The sequence below is a fragment of the Mesoplodon bidens genome (genome assembly GCF_964165515.1).
Source record: "Mesoplodon bidens genome assembly, chromosome: 11".
Classification (NCBI taxonomy): Eukaryota; Metazoa; Chordata; class Mammalia; order Artiodactyla; family Ziphiidae; genus Mesoplodon; species Mesoplodon bidens.
The window spans coordinates 39,417,283-39,434,552 of NC_138167.1; the positions used below are offsets into that span (position 1 = coordinate 39,417,283).

General features: G+C 34.7%; 1 protein-coding gene across 8 annotated transcripts in view; it reads right to left on the reverse strand.

Annotated features, from left to right (window-relative positions):
• The window catches only part of SLC16A7 (solute carrier family 16 member 7), a 178,026-nt gene that overhangs the window by 14,370 nt on the left and 146,386 nt on the right, over nucleotides 1-17,270 (reverse strand). For all 8 annotated transcript variants that reach the window (XM_081249827.1, XM_081249824.1, XM_081249825.1 and 5 more), the window contains one exon: nucleotides 1,602-1,745. In XM_081249827.1, the coding sequence (XP_081105953.1) occupies nucleotides 1,602-1,745 (144 nt within the window). The remainder of the gene's footprint in view (nucleotides 1-1,601; nucleotides 1,746-17,270) is intronic.

Sequence of the window (17,270 nt, forward strand, 5' to 3'; positions counted from 1 at the left end):
CAAAGGAAAGGGCATTCACTCCACCATGACAATTCTTAGATATAAGAAGATTCTCATTTAAAATGTCAAAGGAGGGACTTCCCTGGTGATCCAGTGGTTAAGAATCTGCCTTCCAATGCAGGGGATGCGGGTTCAATCCCTGGTCGGGGAACTAAGGTCCCACATGCCACAGGGCAACTAAGCCCGCAGGCCACAACTACTGAGCCCACATGCTTTGGAGCCTGAGCGCCACAACTAGAGAGCCTACATGCCGCAACTACTGAGCCCATGTGCTCTAGAGCCCTCATGACACACCTAGAGAGAAGCCCACATGCCGTAATGAAGAGCCCGTGCACCACAATGGAAGATCCTGCATACCGCAACTAAGATCCGACACAGCCAAATAAATAAATAAATAAATATTTTTTAAAATGTCAAAGGTGTTTTACCATATCAAAAAAGAAGAGAGTTGTCCATAGGTTGTAAAGAGAAAGATTTTAACATCACTATTACTGTAGGCTTTAATACATCTAATTTTTTTTTTTTTTTTTTTGCGGTACGCAGGCCTCTCACTGTTGTGGCCTCTCATGTTGCGGAGCACAGGCTCCGGACGCGCAGGCTCAGTGGCCATGGCTCACAGGCCTAGCCGCTCCGCGGCATGTGGGATCTTCCCGGACCGGGGCACGAACCCATGTTCCCTGCATCGGCAGACGGACTCTCAACCACTGCGCCACCAGGGAAGCCCTACATCTAATTTTTTAATCAAATAATACATTAATGCAAGGTTAGACTCATCTAAAGTCATAAAAAGAGAAATACATTTACCTTTTTAATCTGTGGGCAAAAGGAAATGATTCCATTTCTTTATATGTTAAAGTCTAATTTTTCTTAAAATTCTGAGTGTAGATTTGCTTAATGCAATTTATTGCTGAGGCTAATAAAGATAGTATTTTCCAAATGTACATATTCAGGTCAGCTAGAGTCTACAGACATGCATGAGAAACAACTATAATCAAGCGACAGGATGTCATTTTAAAATATTTGTCTTTAGTGGCAAATGTGCCTTTCAGAGCTTTTAAACAGAATCCTTTAGTAAGAAAAAGAAGGGATATCCATGCAGAGCTCTACCACTAATCAGAATACAGGGAACAACAATTCTATTGTTAAAGCTAATCAGTGAATCCAGGAAATATCTTTCTGGCACCATTTTTAACCTGGTATGAGTGATAAGTCAGACACTAATAGTAATAAGTAATGAAAATATTTTTTTTAATGAAGCTATTTATATGCCAGAAAGTCTGTGTCCACAATACCATCTTCACTGGCTGAATATTAAATGTTGAAACAGTAAAAACAAACCAAAGAGGTTTTCTTTTTGACATTTATATCATAACACATAACATGTCTGATAACTTGCTGTTTCCATTGCTTGAAATTTGATTGGCCAGCTTATAGCCAGTATTTTGATGTACTAGATGACAATAGTTTAAGATAGCATCTGATATAAAAAAGAAATTCAAAGAAAACAATAAGAATGTTCTATTGCTCATGCTTCTGACAGAGCTTTGTAAACAACAGGGACTGTTAAGAAGAAAATAAGATGAAAACAAAACTTGACTTACCACAAATGAATCCCATGGTGATGTAAAGCTCTACTACGCTGGTACTAAAAGAGGCTGTGACCATTCCCAAACAGCATAACAAACCTCCTACCATCACCACTGGCCGGCTACCGTATTTATTCACCAAAACACTACTTATGGGACCTGAGGTAGAGAGGACATTAAGAAATATTCAGTTGCTGGGTTATTATTTATTTATTTATTTATTTATTTATTTATTTATTTATTTATTTATTTATTATTTGTAACATTTGTTAATTTTGAAATTTGAGAAAGCACATTTTAATGATTAAAGAAAAATATTAGTTCACATGGAATATCATGAAAACTTTTTAATACTTCCCAATCAACTTGACTGGTTATCTTTACCTATATATATACGAGCACATAAAATAATAAATTAGAATTGTTTAACATAGAGTTTGTTAGGACCATAATTATTCAGCTTTTGATGGAAAAGTTTTTCAACAGGACATAGCTAAACTGCCTAAATATCCTAATAAATGCAGGTAAATTTATCTAACAAAAATCTAGGTATTATATAAATGACCTGTCAGAATTTTATTTTCTGGAATAATGTATGTTTGTACACACACATATATGTCCTTAATTGCAGCTAAAATTTTTTTTTATTATACTCCACTGTGACTTTTCTTTAATACTATATTTTTTTTATTCTAAGTCACCAACTGTTTACATACCTCATTATATTAGAAATGAGGATGTCTTACACTGATTGTCTCTTAACAATTCCTGTCCATCAGGGGGCAGTCATAGGTAGTATGTTGCTAACATGGCTTAGGTATGCTTGAATTTGGTTGTTATTTCTGTGGCTTGGTTAGATAATGGAAATTCCTCGCATTTCAATCAGACCATTTAAGGACCATTTGAAAAAGGAATATGAATATGAATCCTGATTGTTGTTTGAAAAAGCTTCTGTTGATACATTCTGGTAAGGTCAAGAAAGTACCACCATCAAAATTTACAGAATGGGTGCAGCAGTTTAGATAGAACTGCCAGAGAAAATGGTGGCTCTCTCTATTAAGACAGGCTGCCTCACCAGCAAAGGGAAAAATCTTAATGTGGGAAACATGAACATTGAGCACTCTGACTCAAAAAGTAATTTAGAAGAGCTAGATACTAAATAGGATGAAGTTTTAGGAATGCTTTATGCAATGTATGTAACATACATTTTCTGATATATGTGTATGTGTGTGTGTGCATATAAATATTCAGGAGTGATTAAAATGATTAAAGTAATCTATGTCTAAAAAAGCTCTTTTGGTAATTATAAAATAAAAATCTAAATATTAAGAAAGAGTTGGTGTGTCTTATTTTAACATGCAGCATTTTTTTCTTTAGTGTTACTTCATAAAATAGTGGTGCAACTTAACAATTGAGGCTATCTTAGATTCATTGAAAAGTCCATACCACTTTCTAAGACCTGTCCGAGTGTAAATTGTTTGCTTTGACATTTCCTTCTTAACTTAAAATTATATTTCATCTGAAACTAGGGGCACTGCTTTGAGGAAAAAAAATTACATTAGGTCAGAATCCTAAGTCCAATTTTTAGCCTAGAAAAAATTAAATAATTTTTAGTTAATACTAAAACTTAAAAATTTGCATTACATTTGAGAGCTTCTACATGGATCGTATTTAAAACACATTGAGATTCAATTGTCAATACAACCTTATTCTTTCACACAACTATACTTAATATTTTTATTCTTTACCTATAAATATAAATACTCGTGGCCAAATAGTCTTTAATATTACTCCACAATATCTTTTGAAAGGATATTGATAATAACACATAATTTTAGAAAAAGAACTCAAAAACAAAATACCACATTTTGCATTTAATACCAAACAAAATAAACCTAAAAAGGGCCATATATAAGACAGCTCTATAAGAACAGCAGGGTTAGAGGAAAAAAATCAATGAAAATTGTACAAGGTGATGTGAAAAGAATAGAATTCTGTCCCTAATATGGTAAAACTCATCTGAAGAAATTATATATATATACATAGTATATATTATTATATATAAAATAGTTATTTATTATAACATATACATTGGTTTAGGAAATGAACATTTTAATTAAAAGCATGAAGTTAAATTCAAATAGCCTTTCTGAGAGGGGGAGAGTCAGAATCAATTGATTAGCTTGATTAATTACTGAATTTAGGTGTCGATTCCTTGCCTTAAAATTACTTAACCAATTCAGTTCAATTCAATTCAACTCAGATCAGTTCAATGCAGTATCGAGCTCCTGGTATAAAGCCAGTTGACAGACTCCAAGGATAAAATAATAAAAGCACAATTATAATCCTCAATGCATTATTTTCCAGAGGAAAAAATAATCAACAAGTTATTTTAAGAACTGTGATGGATGCTTTGATAAATACTAGATTATCAGAATGAATTCAAACGCACAAGTGGTATCAGTCAAGATGCAATGAGAATTCTAATTTTAACAAGTAACTTTATTTTAAATTATATATCTTAGTTAAATGATATCCTGTAAGGGATATGTTTACATAATTATGTATAATCTTTTTCTAGCACAAAAAAGATATACTTCATAAGTGATTTATTTAGAAATAGTCAACACTCCATACCCCTTAATATTAGATGCTTATAAAATGTCATAAATTATTTCTACTTTGTAATAGTTGTGGAGGAAAAATTAAAATTATGATACAGAATAAAATAAGCTTATTTTGTAAAGAATCTCTAAATGCTTAATATTAGCCCGAGGAGACATCTAACATTAGATGTAAAACACAACACCATCTGACATCTCTCTCTGACCTTAAAAGCAACTCGGTTTATTGTATTAACAAGAAAAATTAAGTTTCAAGGAAATAAATTCTCATCACACATGATTTTTGTTAAACATGCACTAGCCTCACAGGTGTCCCTTGTTGAGGAATCTTAGGCCTAATTATATTCTGAACTCATTTATTTATTTATTTATTTATTTATTCAGTCATTCCGGAAGTTTTTACTCAGCAAGTGTTTCTCCAGTAATCATGTTACTTAATCACTAGTTATGTCAAAAAAGAAAATCTGGGACTTCCCTGATGGCTCAGTGGTTAAGAATCCACCTGCCTAATGAGGGGGAAATCGGTTTGAGCCCTGGTCTGGGAAGATCCCACATGCCACAGAGCAACTAAGCTCATGCACCACAGCTACTGAGCCTGCACTCTAGAGTGTGTGAGCCACAACTACTGAGCCTGCATGCCACAACTACTGAAGCCCACGTGCGTAGAGCCCGTGCTCCGCAACAAGAGAAGCTACTGCCATGAGAAGTCCATGCACCGGAGCAGCCCCCACTCACCGCAACTAGAGAAAAGCCCACACACAGCAAGGAAGACCCACTGCAGCCGAAAATAAATAAATAAAATAAATAAATTTATTTTTTAAAAAAGAAAATCTTCCACCTGCTGAGAGTTACATCTGAGCCCATATCTTGGTAGAGCAAAAGTATTGTTCATCAAAATGCTTTGTTCTATTTGTCAAGCAGTTAAAAAAAAAACAGTGTGCAAGAATAATAATGTCTTATTTCCAAAAACATACACAAAAGTATCAGACTGTGTCTAAATCAGACTGATCTAGCCACTAATTTCTCCTGATGCAGCTTTCCAATCTACCTCAGAATCTTTAGTGTCATGTACAATGGCCACTTTCATGCTAGCTATGAAGTTGTAAAGGATGGCTTCATCAGAAAGCAATGTAAGGATCAAAATATTGTCCCTATTTTTCAACTACTTCTTTGTCTTCTGAAAACTATTTCTGTCAGCTACTTCTGTCTTTTATGGTTGAGGCACCATAACACTTAGCAAAAGAATACTCATTCTGGCAAGGAAGCTTTTGTGGGTTCTTATAAATTACATTCTTAGAACTCCTGTTGCACTTACAGTTATTAACTCACACATGAACAAAATGAAACACTTGATGTCTATTTCATTTGTGTGAGACTTGTTCATATAATCTGTTCTAAGCTCCATGAAGGTAACTGACACATATACTATTATCATTCATCAACATCAACATTTATCAAGTTATTACTCTTTGTAGGAATCGTGCAGAGAATTCTACATGCATTATTGCGTATGATTTTCATGGCCTAATTAACTAATTGCCTAATTAAAGCTATTAACAGTTGATAAAACTGAGACGTGCAAAGTGTTTGGATAACTTGTTCAAGGTCAACATCAATATACATGCTAGGATGTAGATATGAGCCCAGAGTTATCTGATTATAAAACTTGTGTTTTTAACTACTGTGCAGAAAACAGTTAACATAGCAAAGCTAGGGCTGCCATCCTTAGACAGGCCTGCTTGCAAGGCTGGCTCTTGGCTGGCATCTGGGAACTTGGATTTCAGAAATGTTCCCACCATTCCTTAATGGGTAAGACTGGCTCACTATGCCTGCACTGTCTTACAAACAATGTGGTTTATGCTGAACACCTGCTTTCCTTCTGGGAGTCTAGAATTTTGGTGCCTGCTGGACGGAGAATGCCTTTGTGATCAGCAAACCAATAGAAACCTTAAGCATTGAGTCTCTAATGAGCTTCTTGGTAGACATCACTTCACATGTGTTGTCACAACTAGTTGCTGAAGAAATTAAGCCCATCCTTTGCGATTCCATCAGGAGAGGACTCTTGGAAGTTTGTACCTGGTTTCTTCCACACTTCGTACAGCATGCTTTTCCCTTTGCTGATTACTTCACTTTGTATCCTTTCATTTTAATAAACAATAGCCATGATTTTTTTTCTGTCAATTTAGTTTTTTTTATTGGACTATAACTGCTTTACAATGTTGTGTCAGTTTCTGCTGTACAATGAAGTGAATCAGCTTTATGTATACCTATATCCCCTCCCTCTTGGACCTCCCTCCCACACCCCCTGTCCCACCCATCTAGGTCATCACAGAGCACCGAGCTGAGCTCCCTGTGCTACACCACAGGTTCCCACTAGCTATCTATTTTACACATGGTACTGTATTTAAGTCAAACCTAATCTTCCAATTCGTCCCACCCTCCCCTTACCCACCGTGTCCACATGTCCATTCTCTATGTCTCCATCTCTATTCCTGCCCTGAAAATAGCTTCATCTGTACCATTTTTCTAGATTCCACATAGATGCGTTAATATACGATATTTGTTTTTCTCTTTTTGGCTTACTTCACTCTGTATGACAGACTCTAGGTCTATCCATATCTCTACAAATGACCCAGTTTTGTTCCTTTTTATGGCTGAGTAATAATAAATAAGTAAATAAATAAACAATAGCCATGAACAAAACATTGTTGAGTCCTGTGGATCTTTCTAGCCAATCATCAAACCTGGGAGTGGTCTTGGGGACTCTGAATAAAACTACTATATTATATCTCTCCTACTGCTAATTTTGAGTTTTGTATATATATATATATGTAAATATATATATATATATATTTAACTAAATTTATTTATTTTTGTCTGCGTTGGGTCTTTGTTGCTGCGCTCGGGCATTTCTCTAGTTGTGGCGAGCGGGGGCTACTCTTCATTGCGGTGCACAGGCTTCTCATTGCGGTGGCTTCTTTTTGTTGCAGAGCACAGGCTCTAAGCGTGTGGTCTTCAGTAGTTGTGGCTCGCAGGCTCTAGAATGCGGGCTCAGTAGTTGTGGTGCATGGGCTTAGTGGCTCCGCGGAATGTAGGATCTTCCCGGACCAGGGCTCGAACCCTTGTCCCCTGCATTGGCAGCCAGATTCTTAACCACTCCGCCACCAGGGAAGTCCTTGTATATATTGTTTTAAACAGATTATTTTTGTTACATATTTTTAAACATACGACATATATATATGAATATATGAACTGGTCTATTCTTTGGTATATTGTTATCCTGTTCTGTAAAGATGAACTCATAGTGCTTATTTTTATTTCTTTTGAATATTGCATGAGTACTTGATAAATGTGAGAAAATTTGAAGAGTATGTTATGTAATGAACATTTCATAAAATATATTTGATCAATCTAAAACCATGAACTGGGATTGACTATCAATTTCCACTATATAAAATTTTTATGCATAGCATAAACACTAACAGAAGAAGTGATAAACTGCTATAATTTATTTTTCATTTGCTTTATTTCAAATTTGTTTATGTGGTATCATGTCAAGTCAAATGACAAAAAGCACTAGTGCAGGACCGGGACAAAGTTGTTTGCAATTACAGAAATTTATCTGTGTTTACTATGACAGTGTTTTTCTTACTAACAGAGGCTTTCTAGATTTGAAATATTTTTCAAAGAGATTTTTTTGTTTGTTTGTTTTTTGCGGTACTCGGACATCTCACTGTTGTGGCCTCTCCCGTTGCGGAGCACAGGCTCCGGACACGCAGGCTCAGCGGCCATGGCTCACGGGCCCAGCCACTCCGTGGCATGCGGGATCCTCCTGGACCGGGGCACGAACCCGTGTCCCCTGCATCGGTAGGCGGACTCTCAACCACTGCACCACCAGGGAAGCCCCTCAATAGGATTTTGAAATATGAATATGTAATTCAGGATGTACTTCAAAATATATGTATATGTATATATTTTCATTAGCCAGTCAGGAAAATGCAATTTGTAAATTCAAGATTCATATCTGTTTTAGGCAACTAATAAGCAATATGGCCATTTCCAAAGGATGCTAAAATACATTTCTGCTCATGGATATTTTTCCCTCATAACTCTTATTGTGCATAGGATATTGTGTAAAGTCCTATGACATTTTATATTATTTCCCTCCCTCTATTCTTCAAAATTAGTTTTAAATAACACTGTCATAATGCATTCTATGAACCCATCTGTCTAATGTAATCCCTAACCTTTTAATTGCTATACTACTTTGTTCCTATCCCTCTTAAAAGATAGTATTAATATTTTTAATACTTAATAATTTATTAATATTTTTAATTATTAATACTTTGTGGTATATTTATTTACATATTTGTATTAATCACTAGAATTTCAGCTCTTGGAGGGCAGGGGTGTAATATTACTCAGTTATAATTTATTTAGTCATAGGATAAATATATTTCATATAGTAGATAGTAATTTTTAAGTTTAATTTAATTAGATTAAATTGTTTTCTAAGTTCATCTAGGATTTTCATATGATGCCACCATCACTACATTGGTATGATATCAGGATTTATCATAGCAGACAAAATTTAAAAGAGGATATTTAATCTATATCCTTTCTCTTTTTACCTAAATCATACGGGAAACAAAAATACAGCACATATGCCAGGTTAAAGGTCATTTTAGAGATGTGTGTATGATCTCCATTCATCTTAAATCTTTTCTTCAAAAGTGCCTTGGTTTATGAGTAACGACCAGTTTTTGTTTTTGTTTTTGTTTTTTTTTTGGCGGTACGTGGGCCTCTCACTGTTGTGGCCTCTCCCGTTGCGGAGCACAGGCTCCGGACGCGTAGGCTCAGCGGCCATGGCTCACAGGCCCAGCCGCTCCGCGGCATGTGGGATCCTCCCAGACCGGGCACGAACCCGTCTCCCCTGCATCGGCAGGTGGACTCTCAACCACTGCGCCACCAGGGAAGCCCAACGACCAGTTTTAAGCAATCAAAATTCCTAACTAAAGATATGAGACCCATCTGCTCCAACAGCCCTGCCACTATCTACTACAGTATTTGATTGTGTATATAGTGTAGAAACAGGTGTATTTGTGTGTGGGTGTGTGTGCTGTCAATCCAAGGGACATAGTACCAAAAGAAAGTGCTCCAAGTATTCTTTGTGCACATTTTATATAAGTTCTAACATGCTATAAATTTCCATGGAGTAGTAACAATTAGTGTTCTCTACTTATTCCAGAGTATAAATAGTCATCATCAGAGAAATCATAACTGATATTTAAGTGAGTCCTCCCTTGGCTAACACTCTTTGTTATTGATTGTGCTTCCATTTTCTCCTACTTCCTCTTTTGGCAGAACATTGATTCCTTCCAGGAATCTGCCTTTTACTGTGCAGCCATGTGCTCAGAGAATTAAACTCTGTATTGAGTTGGGAGTCACTCCTGATTTACTAAGACAGCCAGTCATGGTAATCTCATTCCCTTCTCCACTGACTGTGTTAGGGCTGGGTTTAGGACACAGTTCTGGCCAATGAGTGGAAATCTATTAGCAATTTCTGGGAACAGTTTTCCTTTGCTTAAAAAGAGTTACCAAGAAATCCCTAAATGTTGTCTCATTTGCATATGTTACCTTGAACCACAATAGCCGTCCTGTGAACAGAAAGAGAGCTGGCCTGAAGAAAAAGCTGAAACACAGAAGCTAACAGTTCCAAGAGCATCACAGTGGACTTGGAACCCGAATGATGCCATTCTATGGTTACCCTATATTTAAAATTCTTATTAAATGAGGTAATGTGTTTAGTTAGTGTGGAAGGCTATTGAGTATTTACCTTGAAAGCATCCCAGCAGATAAACCTGTAGTAAAATAGATGATTTTTCCTTAAATATTGTGGTATAATGACTTGGAAATACCAAGAATAATTAGAACAAAAATGTTTGGTTCAAGCACATGTCCAACTGAGAAGCTGTTGTTCAATTTTACTTTGAAGAATTGGGTATTTTGTTTGGTAGCTTGTTTTACAGGTTTCCTGAAATAAGTGGCATGCAAATTTATTGCGTTACACACATTCATAAATTAAATGAGAGTTTTAAGTTGACAAGGGTTTATTGGTGTTCTGAACTTCATGGAGATTGTCTTTGTGTTTGGCTTATATTTAACCTCCTCTTTATACAAACTGTCTTCACACACACACAGACACACACTCTCACACACACGTAATTCACAATACAATTTTTTTAAAGGTTGAGAATGGTCTTTGAAGTCTCATTATTTATAATTAATTGTGGGACATATACTTTCTAATCTATATAACTTTGCTGTTAATCCAGAAGGCAATATTATCCAAAAAAGCTACATTAAGACATTTTATATCTTTTGGCATCATCTAGAACCTCTATGGGTGGATCCAGCTATATTAGTGTTCACAAAGCAAGCGTAAGTGAATGAATGAAAAAAACCCATTTTTAACAAATAAACTGTGTATCTTCTGAATAAGGAACCAACAAGCTCCAGAAAATACCATATGCTACTTGCAGCAACAGCACCTGCAGTGAAGACACACAGAAAAAGAATTAACTGGATATATGAGATGCAAACACTGGTTTTCAGAAGCAGACATCTCAATACTCCAGGAAAAGAGAAAGGTATTTGTAGTATATTTTGTTTTTGTTTTTGTTTTTTCTTTTTTGCTGTACGCGGGCCTCTCACTGCTGTGGCCTCTCCCGTTGCGGAGCACAGGCTCCGGACACACAGGCTCCACGGCCATGGCTCGCGTCCCCAGCCGCTGCGCGGCATGTGGGATCTTCCGGGATAGGGGCACGAATCCGTGTCCCCTGCATCGGCAGGCGGACTCTCAACCACTGCACCACCAGGGAAGCCCTGTAGTATATTTTGATTTTAAAAAGATTTTAAAAAATCTTATACAGAATGTAGGAAATAGTATAAAAAACAAAGGAGTAACTGTAAACACCTAGAAATATGAGTTTAGATTGAGAAGTATATTAATCATTTGATACAGAAAAGGGAGAAATTAGACAAATACAAAATAAGTTTAAGATCACTAAAATAGAAGCCAAGTGTGGATTTTTGGAGTAGAAATGGAAACTCAAGAGAAGAGTGATAATACAGCTGAGGAAGTTAAAACTAGAGTCGTGAATAGTAACCCAAAGAAGGGGCAAGATGGGCAAATGTGTAACACCTGAGATACTTGATGGGCATGAGAATCAAATTTCATAAAATTAAGATTTTTATGGAAAAATATGAAAAAGGAGTATCTCTAAGCATGGATAGATGCTGATAAGGTGTGTTAAAATCTATGTGTTAAAGTATAAAGAACTTTATATATAAAGAATATGTTAGAGAAAAGCAGAATAATGGAAATATAAATCCACTTCTCCAAAACAAACAAACGTATGTTTTTCATAGGTTAATGAATTTGACACAAATTCTGAGGGTTTCTAAGAACAGATTAGAATAGATTATTAAAGGAATTTTTATGAAAATCTAGAATAAGAAACTATGATCACCCAGCATGTTTATCAACTAAAGCTAAAATCATTTCTTTCTGTACATTCATGTCAAAGAAATACAGACAATAGCACATCAATATTTTCAAGACATTTTACCATATCTCTAATGAAATTCTAACACACAACATGGAAAATATAGGTTGAATTTAGGACTAATAGATATATTAGGAGAACAGTAATGATTAATATTAACCTAGATTATAGGAAGTGTTCTGTGGTCCACCAATTAATATTGGCAAGTCCCACCCAGGTCAACATCCTTGTGCTGACTTGAAGTAACAGAGATCTTGTTGGCTACCAAAAGCAAAAACAAAACAGAAAAACAAAAACCCCACCTACATTATCAGAGGTGATTTTTTAAAATTGTATGTATTTAAGGTGTACAACATGTTTTGATATGTGTATACATTGTGAAATGACTACCATAGTCAAGCTAATTAACATACCCATCACCTCACATAGTTACCGTTTGCGTGTGTGTGCGTGTGTGGTGAGAACACCTGAGATCTACTCTCTTAGCAAATTTGAAGTGTACAATACCTTATTATTAACTAAGTCACCATGTGATATATTAGATCTCCAGAATTATTCAACTTGTAATGGAAAGTTGGTACCCTTGACCAACATCTCATTTCCTCCATTCTCCTAAGCCCCTGGCAACCCCCATTCTACTCTGCTTCTATGAGTCCAACTTTTTCAGATTCCACATATAAGTGAGATCGTGCAGTATTTGTCTTTCTATGCCTGGCTTATTTCACTAAGCATAATGTCCTGCAGGTTCATCCATGCTGTTGCACATGACAGGATTTCCCTCTTTTTTGGGCTGGATAATATTCCATTTTATATATATGCCACATTTTCTATATCTATTCATCCATTAATGGACACTTAGGTTGGCTACTGTGAATAATACAATGAACATGAGAGTGCAGATATCTCTCTGAGATAGTGACTTTATTTCCTTCAGATATGTACCCAAAAGTGGGATTACTGAATCATATGGTAGCTCCATTTTAAATTTTTTGAGGAACTTCCATATTGTTTTCCATAATGCCTATAACAATTTACATTCCCACCAGCAGTATAGAAGGGTTCCCTTTTCTCCACGTTCTCACAGGCATTTATTATTTCTTGTCTTTTTGATAATAAACATTCTAAGGGTTGTGAGATAGTATCATTTTGGTTTTGATATATATTTTTTTCCATCAGAGCTTCTTAACTGAGATAAAATCTATTCTTTGTAGGGGACAGTTGGCAATGTTAGAGAACACATCTGTTTTCATTAGAATTTGGAGCACTTTTAGTGTTTGATGGATGGGATCAGAGATGTTAATCTTCCTGCAATGTGCAAGATCCATAACACAAAGACTTGTCCAAACCCAAATTCTATTAAGCTCCCACTGAAATACTCTGGGCTAGATAAATAGAAGTGGATTATTTGAAGAGGAGAGTTATTTCACACATGAACACTTGATATAATGTTATATAAGGAATGGTTGAAAAAAATGTATATATTTATCTTGGATAAAGATGATTTAGGAAAAACAATAGCTTCTTTTCATTATCTGAAAAACTTTCAATTGAGAGTTAGTAGACAGAACAAAAGTTAGAGAAGGTTGATTTTTGTATAGGAAAGATATTTTCAATTATTTGAAAGGGAGTTACTTGGCCTTAAACTGTTCAAGCAGGGGTATGTGACCACATGTTAAGAATATTGTTAGAGGGACTTAAGAACCGAAGGTTGGTTAGACATTTATGTTTTTTCAATCAAGATTTTCAAATAGAATTTTAAAATATGTTACTAATAAAAGCTATAATTTAAAATATGTTAAACTATAAATTTCTTATATGACTAATTTGGATCTAGTTTTGAAATAGTTTTTAAGTTTAATTGCTATGGTGCCTACCAGAGTGGCTTACACTTCTTAAAAAAACAATGCACATTACTTATCAAAAATTGTTTCCTACAATAAATAGGCAACCTTTAGTTTCATTATTAGGTAAAGTGTTAAATCAGCTTTTCTACCTTCTGTTGATCTTGCTGTTTTAGTATTAATGGTTATCATTCATGACATATTTATCATAATTTCATTTGTAGCATTAAAAAATAACATGATTATGAAAGAATGCTAGAAGAGCACAGAACTTCGAAAAGATGAAAGTGAATTCCTAGATTCTGGAACATTCACAGTTCGTTCCTGTTTAATTTAATAGGAATTGACTCAATTAATTGCTCATCAAAAATTAGATGTTTATCACTCTTGGGAAGGTAGTGAGGGGGATGCTCTCTGACAAACTACGTAGTGGATGACTACTTTCTCGTTTCAAATGGAGAAATGAATAAATGGCAATGTGGGTTAGTAAGGGAGCAAAAAATTGGTTGTGATTTTACAACCTTGGGCATATCTCTGAATATCCCCAGTTATCATGCAATCAGCCATCTGCGCTCAAGCAATCATGGGGATATTATCTTCAAACAGAGGTGGGTTCTCATATCTACAAGAATCCCAGAAAAAGCAAGTCTTTTTATTTCTGTCAGGGTTCTGTTCACTTGATTGAATGATTGTTGAAAATCACTAGGCTAAGTGATTTTTAAGCTTTCTTTATAAAGTTTGACAATCCTATGCCCTTGTAACTTGTTCTGGAATTCCTTTATTCAGTCAACAAATACAGATAGCGCTGGTTACATGCTAGACATTTTAAGAGTTTCCTTAGCTGCTGGGGGTAAAATGACCCTACCTCACACTAAAAGCGTGGTGGTGGTCATATTCTAAAGGAACTGAGTTTAGTAAATGAGAGTGGTTCAGACACATAAGGAAATGCAATCTGTTCATAATTATGTATATATAAAGTAAGGTATTTTTGAATGTTTACACCCGATTCATAAAACACTTTCAGATACATATTTACTAAAGTAATATTGTGTCTTTTGTCATATTCTTACCTCACAAATAAATAATAATCTTATTTGCATATTACACCGAATAATTTCAAAATACGTATCAGAAACAGCCTATAGATTTGTTCTTGTTATTAAGTTCTTTGCAAAAACACATGAATATGTTAGAGCTCATGTTATCATTTTAATTTTGACTTAACTTTTACAAGATGCATACTATATTGATTTTCAGTGCTTTTACAATAATCCTGAAAAGCATATTAAAGTATTTATTTGAATTTAAAAATCAATTCAGACATTTTCGGACAAATTAAATCTTAGTTCACTGATCAGTTTGAGAGTAGGGACTGGCTTTGCTAATTAAGTTAGAGGGCATCATTTTCCCACACATTGAATGAACTAAGTCTGCATCTCCAAAATTTTCACAAATATAGACTTAAAACATGTGACAGACAAAACTTTTTATTACAAATACTGTATTGAAAAGGTGTATATTTTAATCTCTCTACCCTTGATAAGCTTGTTGGATTAAAAATTTGTCTCTAAATGATAAAAGAGAAGTGTAGATATTTATTATTTGGTAAATGTTGGTAAATGTTTTTGGTAAACTTCTCAGAAGTTGAGAAACTTATTGACTGAAAAATAATCCTTTTGTAAATGAGATGCTTTCCAATTCTCTGTTTTTCATAAAATTAAGGGAAGACTTAATTGAATTGCTAGCTAATAGATCATTACAAACAATTTTCAAAGAACTGACTGAAATTGCGAAAATCAAATAATTTCCATTATTGTTTACTTTATTATGTGAACAATTTACTCAGTGCTTACTTTTTTACAAATGCAACAAAACAAAAAGGGAATATAATTCAGGCTAAAACTTGTATCTGCTTAGCTAGCAACAAAGAATACTTATCTGGAGATACATAGGAGGCCCATTTATTTCATTAAAAGACACCTTTCCACTAAATGTTTACTTTTTGTTTAATAATTATCTTATTTTGATCACATTTGCTGTAATAATATTATAATGAAGCCCAATAAGAATAATTCTGTTAACAAGTAGTGCCTTATGATCCCAGAAAATTTTTTTTTAAATTTATATTTATATGCAATGTTTTTGCAAAGAAAGCAAAAAGGGATTAGAAATACTTAAAAACACAAAAATAATTTTCAGAAGTATAATAGAAATATAAGTTCAAATAAAGACAGAATGCAAAATTTACCATTTCATGGTCCTATGCTCATTCATTCATTTAAATGAATGACAGTGGTCATCAAATCATTTGGTATTTAGATCCCATTGTTGCTTCAGAAAGAAGTCACTTTCTATTCTTTCCTTGTACAATAATTTGAAGTAGAGAGAAAATTCTAAGAAAACCTCTAGACATGTTTGAGCTCTGGGAATTGTTGCTTGGTAGTGAATGTGTCTAACGGACATTTTGCAAGGTCACTGGCTAATTTTAAGCATACATAGAAATAATACACAAGCTCAGATGCAGATTTTCAAAATTTTATAAAACTAACATCCAATTCACAATGTCATACTATATACATACTATTATAATAAAGAAAATGTAATTATGAATTTATCTTGAGACATTCCATTTAGATATTCAAGGTAGAATGAAACAACTTAATAAGAAAGCTTTCCATGATGAATTCTAAGAGAGGGTATAAAGACAAAGGCTCCTTATTTATCCATGGCATTCTGGCTTAAGATACACAATTTATGGAATCTCCCCCAAAATTAAGGCCAGAGCAACTTTGACTCCAAAGTTAGACACAGTTCATAAAAAGCAGCAGATTGGTAAACTTTCTTCACGTGTTAGCTTGAGTCAGTTTATATTAGAAAACAATTCAGCCAGAGCTAAAGTGTACCACCCATCCTATATGGGCGTGATATGGTGAGGGCCCAAAAAATGAAAGAAAGAAGCCCCTTAGCAGAATATAGTGAGCAAAACTGGTAAGATCAAACACAACAAGCCTAAGCCCCATCCTACTTATTCTTTCCGTAGAATGACCACCTTCAGAATTTCTCTTTGAGTAAATATTGGAATTATGCCCCAACACCATGCAAATTCTCTGAATTTGGTTTAGAGGTCTGACACCAAGGGAACAAATAGAGAAATATGTGAAAATGTGTAGCCCTGCCCAGAGTTTCCTTGGGCATTTTGGCATCGTTATTTCCAAGGAATTATGACTCGGCATCCGGCATTTTCTTCTGTTTCTTGCTAAGAATGTGAATTGTTCACTTGAATAGTTATTGCTTAACTAGAAATGCCAAATACCAGGTGTTCATTGATACACACAGGTACTCATGGTATGTGTTCTAGAGAGCAATCTATGCTTCAATTTGTTATGCTGATTAGTTAAAAAGAAACATAAAATAATTTATGTTAGCTAAACAAAGGTAAAGGAAGTAGAAGGGTTGAATAAATAGACTCAGATGCAACAAACTTTACATCTTTATAACAGGCTACTAGTGGGAGAATCACAAATGCATTGAGATTTTATATGTTCCATTACAAATAATAAAGAATGCCTCTGTATATGCCCTAAGTTGAACTTAAGTACTAAATGTATCAACCAAATATTCGAAGAGTTACAGACCTATTGTTAGACATTG